Source organism: Molothrus aeneus, chromosome 1 (genome assembly GCF_037042795.1).
Source record: "Molothrus aeneus isolate 106 chromosome 1, BPBGC_Maene_1.0, whole genome shotgun sequence".
Taxonomy (NCBI): Eukaryota; Metazoa; Chordata; class Aves; order Passeriformes; family Icteridae; genus Molothrus; species Molothrus aeneus.
The window spans coordinates 25,378,141-25,389,577 of NC_089646.1; the positions used below are offsets into that span (position 1 = coordinate 25,378,141).

An 11,437-nucleotide genomic window follows, 5' to 3' on the forward strand; every position below is an offset into this window, starting at 1 on the left:
TGTCAATCCACCTGTAAATTTGTGGCATTACAGAAGAAATGGAATGGTGGCAACTGCAAGAACTTTGTTGCTTAGGGCACTACCTCTGTTCAAGCAAAATTGTGAGCTTTCCTCAAGCATGGCAAATGCTCTTTCTGCTGATTACCTCTTCTGTTTCTAAGGTCTTACAGGCCAATACTCTCTGCCACTGAAAGTATCCCTTGAGGGAGATGCGTAAGAGAGGCTCCTTCCAATGTGATTGGTGACAGCAGTGGGCTCAAGAGCAAGCTATAAACTTGTAGTCAGCCACAATATTTAAAAAAAAAGGTGATTTAAGTAAATAAAAGTTTTTGAAATTTCAGTTGGAAGTCAACTCTTTCAGGATGACTGATGATTGCTGAATGTTTTATCCTCTGTAGTCAATATCAAGTGCAGCATTTTGATATGTTAATTGAGGGAAGCAAAATCTGTTTGATAGCTTGGACATCATTTCTGGTTAATTCAGGAGACCCTAAGCCAACTCTGGTTTTGGAGGTGGAACTGTAGCATTGTCTACAATTAAAAATACTTCCCACTTCCTTGTTTTCTTTTCTATATGCCCTATCAAGTTGTAATCCTTCAGGCTGAAGTTTTCCATAATTGGTGTTTGGTTCTAGCGCAGGTTTTGTTGTTTCTTACTTCTTTTTTTTTTTCTTTTTTTTTTTAAGATTAAAGACAGTACCATAACACAAAATTAATAACATGCTCAAATTAAGGGAGTTAGTCCTAACTCTGACATTTCCTATCTTTGAAGTGTTACAGTCTGCAGTCTTAATGTTCTGTTAACATGCATTTATGTGTCATGTAAGTATAATTTACAGGCTATGTTTTATTTTGTTCTCCTGTTAGACTGGCATCGGGATGACTGATGCAGACAAAGAGTACTGAGTTTGGAAAAGAATTAATGAGCATTCAAATGTTCAGTTCCTATGTAGGCCCTTTGTACAGCATATCTTTGCACATAACATATAAATTATTAAAATAACACTATTGTTTAGCTTGGTATTCAAAACATAATTTAGCATCAACTGTGTGACAATTCAGAAGTTACTGTTCTTCTTAGAAGAAAAAATAGTTTGGTGAAAATTGATTGAGTTTTTGTTTAAGTTGGGGGGTTTTGATATAAGCTAATATTTTGTCTTTTTTTTTTACTAAGGCAGCACTAGTTAAATCAGATCCTGCTGGTGAATTGCAAAGAAATAAATCACAACAGACGCTAATCTAGATGAGGGCTAAGTAATTAACTTCATAGAAGGGTGGTGTATATATTGTGTCTGTGACACTAGACTGACTGCTGTGCATAGAATAGATGCAGTATTTAGGTTGCCTATGGTATTCCACCCCTTCAATTAAGTAAACAAATATATATAGAGCTACTCTTGAGTGTATCCTTTGTGGTCTAAACACTGTATCTTATTAAAATCATCTGCACGCAGTATGTGGGGTTTGAGTTCCTGCCAGTGGTTTCATCCATTGTTAACAGTGATGCTCAGCTCTCCCAAGAGTTAAATACAGTGGTACTTTAGTTATGTGGAGAGGGTGCTCTTGGTTACTTTGGTGGCCATTTCACTGCGTATTACCTCCCACTTTGTTTCCATCCATGTGTGTGGCATAGGGTGTTGCCTGAAAAAATATAGGCTTTTTCAGGAAATAAAATATCTATATAGGTTGAGAAAAATATCAAAGGCAGCCTGTAATTGATTCTGGGGGGCAAGACCAGGGCCAGAATAGGTGTGTTCCTGCCTGCTCTATGTGTGTATTAAGAGGTTTAATATTTACATTTTAATATCTCTTTTCACCTCAACAATAGTGACAAAACATCTGTTGAATTCCAAAAGATAGGATCAGTTCTGAAAGTGGAGCTATAATTGTTCATTACTGTTTGTATTGTGATCCTCATTCTGCAAGTGATTGTTCTACTTTTTAGAAATCATCCACTTGAAGTAGTTATAGTTTATCATCATGAAACACATTTTTACCTACAATGTTACATTACGTTCAGATGTTAATCCATTGCTTGAAGTATTTGCAGCAGACTTCTTTTCAGCACTTAGAGATATGGACAGTATAGGTTGATGAAAATTTTGCTCAGAGAAAATGCAGCTAAAACTACATTTGCCTGAAGCTGTGTTTATTTGATGATGCTGTTAAATTGATTTGAAGGAATATTAAAATGGTGATAAGCCACATACACAAATAACTTATTGTGAAGTCTGAGATTTTAGTCACTAGTTCACCAGATTTGCCACAAACTCAGATTAATCTGAGTATTTTTTAAGTTTTAAATTAATTAGCTGTCTCTTCAAAGAGTGTTTAACTTGCTCTTCTAAAAAATTGTAATAGCAACAGGCTATTTTGGAACATCAATTTTTATATAGTTTTTATTTTCCCTGCTAGATGTGAGATTTTATGGCATATACAGCTCTGTGGAAGCAGAGACAAGTAAACAGAATTGTCTAAAATAAGATCACCCTTTGCCTCCAAACAGCAACTCGAATGTAACTAACAAAAGATGCGCGTTAATCACAAGTATCTGACCTTTCGGAGCACAGTGATTAGCTATAAGAAAGCCATCAATTTAGATCAGAACAAGCTTTTTCTTAACACAAAAATAAGAAAGCATTGTGCATCCACGACGTGTTTGAATGGGTCACAGATTTTCGAACTGGGAACTGCTATCACCCTTGGAGTGTATCTCGGACCACCATGCCGGCTCGTCTGCACACGTGTAATTGAAAACAGCGAGTGGCACGGGGGCGGCGGTGCCGGCTGCAACCACAGGCTCTGGCAGATCTTGTGAGCCCTGGTGTGGCTGCTCCTTGTCAGATTCTCCACTTACACCTGTGTCCATGGGATGTGTGGATCAGTGTTACAGGCTGTGCTGGTTGGAGAACTTTGCCCCTTCACAGCAACCTTGCAGTCACTGACAATGCTGAGGAGGTTCTCTGCAGTCTCGTCCCGCGGCCACTGGAGCTGACGGGTGCCGGCTAGCCGCTCCCGGAGTGACCGGTGGAGACCACGAATCCCGCCACTCCCAGGTCCTCTGCCAGAGCCCCGGGTAGTGGCTCCGTCTGCGGCGTGGTGACGCAGGCGAGAGCAGGACTGCGAAGCACTGAGGCGAAGGAAGGAAGGAGTGGACACTCGTATGGATACCCAGAGCCTTTATTAAGCCTTTATTAACCCAGGCGGGGCCAGTAACGGCGTCAGAAAAAATCCATTAAGGAGGCACTGATAAAGGGGAGGGGCGTGACACGAGGAGCCACGAGGGACCAATGAACGAAGCCCAGGGGATGAGCGAGGGACACAACTGAACCAATAGGAATGGCCCAGGGGAGGGAAAAGGCTCAGGGGACAAATCATATGTTAGGTAAGGGAAGATTGACATAGAAAGTTCTCGAAATGAAAGGGGTTTGGTTACAATGATGGACAAGTAACTGGTGGGAGGAACAAACCATTATGAGGGAGAACATGGGGAGAACCGAGGGTCAAACCAAATCTTAACTAATAAAAAATAACCAACTTTACAATAAAACCCGTATAAACGGCACAATGCTACAGTTCTCCCTATGGCTGTTTTTGCTTTGAGGCTTCTGAGCTCTAGGTGAGGCCAAAAAAAAGAGTGACTGCTAAAGTGGTGACTAGGATCACCCAATAATTTCACCAGTGATCAGTGGCACAGGTTATGAGCTAATGTCTCAGTGACAGGGAAATATGCCCATGAGGTACAGTCACTAAAAGGAAATGGAACAGGTTCAACATAGACAGCTGTGCTCCCTTTGAGCTTATAGGACACTGGTTCCTCTGAAGTGGAGGTGGCTGCTGCTGCTGAAATTGCATTTGATTCTTTCTCAGGAGAGTCCACTGCCCTCCAAGGAGAGCTGTGATGGACAAGAGCTTAGAGGGATGAAAACAGGAAGAGTTCGTCCACTCCCATCCCAAAGATTTAGAGGCTTCAGGAGAGGCAAGGAGCCAGAAGTAAAGTGAAATATCCTCAATGAATAATTCATTGGCTGCAAAGTGGTTTTTTTAGAGAAACTGAAGCTATAGAGGAATTTGGACAAATTCAGCTGAAACACTCTCAGCCATAAAAAAGATGGATAGGAGGGAAATATACAAAAGTCTTGAAATACATTGTAATATCTTGTTTCAACCATCTGGATAGATTCCTTTAAAAGGCGCATTTAAAGATTTGGGAGTTTTGTCTGAAAATCTCTCCTTCTCTGCTTCTTTCCTTTTCTCCTTTTCCTTTTCTTTCCTTTTCCCTAACTTTAAAGAGCAAATGTACTAGGAGGTGTTAATTTATCTGTAAATGAAATTTATGTTGATTTGTACCTTCAGACACTGTTTTTTTTGATCCTTTTCTGCTTGCTGGGATTGTCTCAGAGCTCTGACAGCATCAAGAATCAAGAGGATCTCCTCTTCCTGAGTTCTGTCACACAGTTTTCAGAGTAGTAGTGTTCAGTGAAGTTGCTAATTGCACAGTTTCTAGGAAAACAGAGAAATACAGCTTGTATTTGTCAAATCTCTGGTGTATGGATGGGAAGATCTGCACACAGAGGAAGCCTCTGGCTCCAGGAGGAGGTGGAGGAGGCTGGTTTTGGTGAAGTTCACATGCCTGGTGCTGCCTGTGCTCCTTGCTGAGCCTCAGGGATGGGGCGCTCTGTCGCATGCCTACCAATGCACATAAAGCGTCTTCTTGGTCAGTCCTAGTGAGGAGCAGGGCATGTTTTTGGGCAGGAAAGCTGACAGGTTAGTGAAGTGCTTGGCTAGAGTGATCTCCCAAGAAACAGAAGATTCAGAAGGTTCAAGAGCTCTGTGAGACGCAGTTCAGTTGTGTACTGGATAAATCATGTAGAATGGTGATACATCAGTAAGGCAAGGACGGCTGCTTGTCAGGAAGATCCTGGCAGCCATTTTTCATAGATAATACTGGTTTTCCTCATTAGAATTACTCTCTGATGCAACCTAAATGTACCATGATGTTAAAGCTGAAGCAATGTGAGTAATTCAGTCAATTAATTAGGCATGGGTAGCATTTGCCTTTCACTGTAAAGGGATCAGAGAAAAACACTTAATAGCTTTTATGTTCTTGTTCTGCTCCATACCTTAGCATTAGTTCATTCAATAACCTGACCCAAATAAGTTATTATATTATTATGCTTTGGTGAACATTTCCACCCTGCATCAACATCGTGATATGAAAGTTAACACATGCTGCTTTGTAGTAACTGGAAGTGGACAGAAAAATTGTCACATGATTGAGGAACACCCAGATAGCTCTAAACCTCTGCCCTTCCTCCATGGAGTAACTCCTCATTTCTTCTTCCTCTGCCCTGGTATTTGCAGGAAAAACTTGTGCAGAAAAGCTGAGAGGGAGATCCCACAGATGGGTCTCCAGCACTTGTGGATGACAATGCGCCCAGATGAAGGAGCTTGAATGGAAAATGACTGGAAGGGGAGCATTAGTCCAGAAAAGAATTTGAATTGGAGTTTGTGGATACTTTTGTTTTTATTTGTGGTCTATTCCTGTAAAACTGTTGTGGTTTAGTATTGGGGCCTTTTCAGAAAGAATGGGTTTGGAGGATAAAAGACAATTTTTCCTTTGACTTTATTATTGCCAAGGTTTCCCTCTGCATCCCTGAAGAATTTATATTAGAGTGGTTTATTTTACTGACAGTCTATAGGCAGGATTGGCCCCTTGTTTAAAGCATGATGCAGTGCATGAGATTAAATAAGGTAAAATAAGATGAAGTTGTAAGGAATTAGGTGGCATGTGGACATTTAATATTTTTTCCTCTGTGCTAAAGGTATTGACTTTGGTCATTAATTGCTTTGTGAACTGAGTCACTAGAAATGGCCCAGACATTGCTAATACTGTCATCTAAAAATAGCACATGTAATGCACACATTCCTGGGGAGACTCTTCAAGTGTGAGATACCAAGTTGTTTTAATAGCCTGGACTTTGATTTTATTTGTCTGTGGCCATGCTGTGGAGTAAAGGCAATTAAATCATCTCAATGTTGTAAATATATTTAATTCTTTTCTTTAGAATGATAAATTTTCTTTTTCAGCCACTTAATACAATGTAATGCTGTTAAAGACTAGAAGACAAGGAGCAGTGATGCTTTATTAAATTCAGAAAGTCCTTTGCTTAGGATATTGCTCCACTTAAAAGATTTTTCTACTTGAAATCAGTGAGACTCATTTCATTCAAGAGTTCACCAAATGGTAATGCTGTACACATGAGAAGAAATTAAATCTTTTATGAGATGTAGTAATAACAGAGAGATGGTTGCACAGCTGGTTTTGGTTCCATCTCTGATAGCAGGATCTCTGCACTGCCCCTTCCTACTACACAGAAGCCAGTCTAGGTGTGTGCCTGTGGCCAAACATGTGCTACAGGTACTTGTGAGCTGGTGCACTCACCTCTCTTCTGGTGCTACAGTTCCTTCTGCTGAAGGATTTTGAAAGAACAGAGTGGTCTTTCAAATATAGGTCACCTCTGATCCACATCTGTGTATGTGAGCGTGAGAAACAGCTGTCTAAAAGGATTTACTCTTGTAACTCTGGTCTCCATTCCTGGGAGAAGTAAAGGAGAAAAATGCCAGAAGTGGAAGACAAAGAATGGAAAACCCAGAGACTGCAATGATGCCTATATTAACTGGGCTGACATGGCTTTTTCACAGGTTGCATTTCTCAGCCTGTAGCCTGAGCTAATGCTAACTGTACTATATTTGGTGTTTCAACAGGCAAAATCCCAAACTTGCACACCAGCCCTTCATAATGTAACTCAGTCACTGATATACATGTATAATACATGGGAAGCATTAAAAAACACACTGTGTTTTCCACAAAAGACTGGATGTAGAGGCAAAGTCAGAGAAAAAATAATTGAAAAAAAAAAACCTGATAATCAGCAGTGAGATATGGAGATGTTTAGATCTTGTATTGCAAATTCTTGTCGTTACAATTAACACTTGCAGCAGTGTATGTGGAGCTTCCACACACAGGTGGTCATAGATGTACACACAAGCTCTTTTCCCAGCTGGGTCATGTCCTTTTCTTAGTCTCTAATTCTATGTATCCAGTCAAGATAGAATGAGAAGAGAATAATTTGACTGTTTTCCAGTACAGTGTACCATATGACTCATGATATGCCTATGATATGCCTATGATCTACTAGTGCCACGTGGACACAGTTAGCTGACCATCTGCTTGGCACTTCTTGTGGTGTATTAAAATATTTAAATCAGTTCAGATTGAATACTGGGGTACAGACTGGATTAGCTATGGTTATACCCATTCTTCAGTCCAAAAGCATCCATTTGCTAAGGTGGACAGCAGTTTATTATAGTTTCCTGTAGTTTCCAAAACAGTTGCCTTCTTCAGTACCAAGCAGTGCATAATGCCTTGAAACAGTTATTCTTTTGTGTTATATGCAGGACGTGATCACAGCGCTTCAGGAGGGCAGTAAAAACTTGCATAGATCATGTGGATGCTTGTTGCTGTTTTCTGGAATTTGGCTTAATGAAAACAAAGTTTAGAAAAGTGCTTGTTTTGTTTTGGTGTTTCGTTTTGATTTTTTTTCTTTTTAATTATCTCAATCCCAGCTTGCATTATCTTCCAGAAATTGCAGTATTGGATCCAGCTGGAAATGACTGCAGTATTATTTTGCCATAGCACTAAAGCATTTTGTCTGGAAGTTCAGCTATTTAGATTACATGTCCCTCTTGAAAGCCTAATGTTCAAGAGCTCTTCATTTGAAACATCAATGGTATTAAATGGAAATGGATCTTGCATGATGATATAAAAAAATCAGACTAGCAACGCAGTATCCAGTTGGTATAACATTTCCATTGTAATGCGTTTCCTGAAACTGTGAATTCCTTAACATAGAGGAGGGTAACTAAAATAACACAATATATTTATTTTACTACTTAGAGCTTTAATGAACTTCAGGAAAATAGTTTCAACAGAGTGTTTTAAAAGCTCTGTTACCTTGTGCACACTGACCTGGGTCCTGCAAACAATTACACTTGGGCACAGGCTTGCTGATTGCCAATGGCCAGCTTGTGTGTGTAAGGTGAAACATACGTGTGTGTACATGGAGAGACCAATGTCTTATTCTAGTTGGGAAAATCTGAAATATTTTAACCAAGGGGTAGATTTTGCAGCAAGACTACAAAATCAAGCAGATAAAGCCTTTTGCTCTGCCACTGACTAAAGGCTTATTGAATAGGAAACTGCCAGGTGTGCCATGTGAACTTGGCCACAGTTCCCAGATGCCAGCCCCCAGCGGGTCGGTGATGCACATGCTGTGGTGCTTCACTGTGCACCAGCCCTGCTGATTGCGGCAGGAGCTCTCCTCAAAGGAGGTGCCTCAGTTTTGGGCCAGGGTGAGAACCAGTTCTGCAGTGGCAGTGTCTGAATTCATTCTTGCTGGTTTGTCCTGCAGCTGGCTGTGCCACACAACGACGAGTGGACACGCTTTGCCCGGACCTTGGTGGAGATCCGCGCCAACCGAGCCGACAGCGAGGAGGAGGGGGCGGTGGAGCTCTCGGCATAGAGGGAGAGGAGCAGCGCCCGCCAGAACAGCAGCTTCCCCCGCAAAGTGCGCCAGTGTTCGGTGTCAGATCAGTCCTGCTGTGGCTTTTGATGCCAGTGTACATGCCAGTATTGCTCAAAGCATTCCATGTTAATCACACTGCTTTACACAAGGCTGAAAATATCCAGAGCATTTTCATACTTTATATTTCTGTCTGAAAAGTAAGAAAGAAAAGACAAATCAACCCTTTATGGGTTTAGTTGTTGCCTTTTAACTACTTAGTAGCTGTATTTAATAGCTAGGAACCCCTGGTTAAACTTGTGCTCACATTGCCCTTCTGGCATAGTCCTATTAAATCCATATGAAGCCAGATATGATTATGTGCAGATGTGGTGTGCTTCACTGTATGGGACTGGGCCAAAGACTTTAGATGTGGTGTATCACATGGTGACTTACATTATGAATGGATGTACTATATGAAAGTTGCTGCTCCTTATTTATTGCGGTGTGCTGCATGGAACATATTTATTTGAAAGCATTAAAATAAACGATCCTAAAGCATGTGCATAATGAGAGAACTGCATTGTCTGTGTGCTGCTGTAGAGGTTACATTAAAGTCCACGTAACAACTACAGTACATCAGTTGTGCTTAAGATGTAAGATCTATACAGGTTGGCTTGAGTGGATGGAATGAGTTCCCTTTCCTTTTTTTTTTAAGATGCCTATTATTTCTAGGCACTCTAACTATATTTCAGATACAGTTGGTCACTGATACTTGTCATGCAAGTTAACACTAATAGTCTGACAGAGGGTTGTGGTTCCCAAGTATGACACCAGTATTGCCAATAAAATGTATCAGGCCTGTTCTGTTGCAGTGTGGTTGATCTTTCTTTGCCAGCAGTGCTCAGCATGTTCATTACCAGTCACTGGTGAGGCACTGGGTAAATGTGACTGCCCTGATGCACAGAAAACTCATGCAGCTGCTCTGTAAATAGATAGATAGTCCCTTCAGCATTGGGACTGCCCAGTAATGGACCTGCATGGATCAGACCCTAATACTAATTTTCCATGGGCAAGCACTAAGCTTTGTATGTCAGCTTCTGGGCTGATTTTTATTTTCCTTCCATGCTTACCTGTACACACATGCACATACAGAGCAGCAGCATGCTGCCATATGTGCTGAAAGAGAAGGAAAGGAGAGATAAGGCCTCCTGAGACTGTCTTGAGAGACAGGCTGGGACAGGGGACAGAGGAACAAGCTCCTTTATGACAATCTCTTGTGTCTTGAGCAAGGAAACAGAGTGCAGACTGGTCTCATTGAGTGCTGTGGACCAGATGGATGTTGGCGGTGAGGCCGCTCAATACATCCATATCACAACACTCTGCTGAGCCAGAGGACAGCTCTGACATCTGGGTTTAGCAGTGGTTCACATTTAGGGGCATGGAGGTAAACCATTTTAGCAAGAAACCCTGCAAGTTTGATAAGAAAGATCTTGTACATTAGGTTTCTCATCTCATTGCCATATCTCATCTTTGGGAAGCCATGCTGAGGAATGAACACAACATCTGATCATGTTTGGGGCTATGGCCCAAGCACTGGGAAGTCTGCACTGCTAAAGCCAGAGTAGGCTGAGAAAATGAATCCTTTGGAAAAGCTGCATTTCCCTTATCTTCTTGGTGGTTAGAGGCACCTCCCTGTGAGAGTGCATGGGCTACTTTCATCTTCATGGTGGAACCTGCAATTATTACCCAGTGCCCATGAAAATGTCCTGCCCCTGGGCTGTGGGGACCATCTTCTCCCAGAAGGCCTAGTACACAGCAGAGATATATCAGTCATTTTTGGGTGGCACTCTGAGATTGGAGCCATGTGTTAGAGAACTTTTTGTTCCTGCTGCTCCCCTGGGTGCTTTGGGAGTTGTCCTGAAGAACCAGTGTAGCACTTGCAGCGCTTCTGTAGCTTAAAGGTGAATGCTAACAAACAGCCAGGTGAAATGACTGTGGAGGAGCAGTTTAGATATCATCTCTGGGGATTTTTCCTCAGTTTTGCCCTGTTTTCTTTTCAGAAACTGTAAGTGTTGACTGTGTACATGGATGAGGCAGATGTGGTGCAGAGTGGAAGAGGGGGAGGCACTCTTGGTTCTCAGTGGGTCACAAGACCAGGAACAGGTGGATACACAGCAAAGTACTGCCATCATGGGAGGCACAGGTGGGAACCTACCACCTTTCCACCCTGTGGAGTAGCTGCACATTGCAAAGTGTGAGGACACCACCTGAAAGTGCCTGTGGTGTAACGGGAAGGGCATGCAGCCGATGTTGTCTCCCACTCATCATAATCAGTGCAGTGGGAACAGGTGGCAAATTTGCTTCTACTTTTTCCATATTACTGTTCAGCTTTTGGAACCTAAGGGGGGGCTGCATGTTCATGTCCAAGTTCTCCCTACTTTATAGCATTAATAGCTTCTGAAATGGTTTTAAGAGCAGCCTCTCAGACCTTCAGCAGTTGCTGCTGTGTGCAAATCAGTATGACCAAGGTCAATTTTTGAAATTTTTCTTTCCTTTTTTTCTTGTTTTGTGGTGTGTGGGGTTCAACAGTACACAGAGAGAAAAAGGAAAACATCTGAATTTCCACAGAAATCACCAGGTTTGTATATACAGAGCAATAACGTGAAAGAACCATTTCACGCAGCTGAAGCAGATGGAAAAGCACCCAAGAATAAGAAGCATTTACTTCCTTTCTGCTGCTCATGATTATCCTGCAGTGGAGTTCCTGACCTGCCCTTGTTGCTGCCCTTCCAGGAATCTCCCACAGTTCTTGTTTGTTTGATTTTCCTGCTGCTAAACAAATAGCTGCATTTCACTGGCTTTCTAAAACA

General features: G+C 41.7%; 1 protein-coding gene across 4 annotated transcripts in view; it reads left to right on the plus strand.

Annotated features, from left to right (window-relative positions):
- DYNC1I1 (dynein cytoplasmic 1 intermediate chain 1) overlaps positions 1-9,431 on the plus strand; it is a 186,490-nt gene extending 177,059 nt beyond the window's left edge. For all 4 annotated transcript variants that reach the window (XM_066553538.1, XM_066553547.1, XM_066553556.1 and 1 more), the window contains exon 17: positions 8,475-9,431. In XM_066553538.1, coding sequence (XP_066409635.1) covers positions 8,475-8,585 — 111 coding nt within the window. In that variant the 3' untranslated portion in view covers positions 8,586-9,431. The remainder of the gene's footprint in view (positions 1-8,474) is intronic.
- Positions 9,432-11,437: the final 2,006 nt, after the last annotated feature.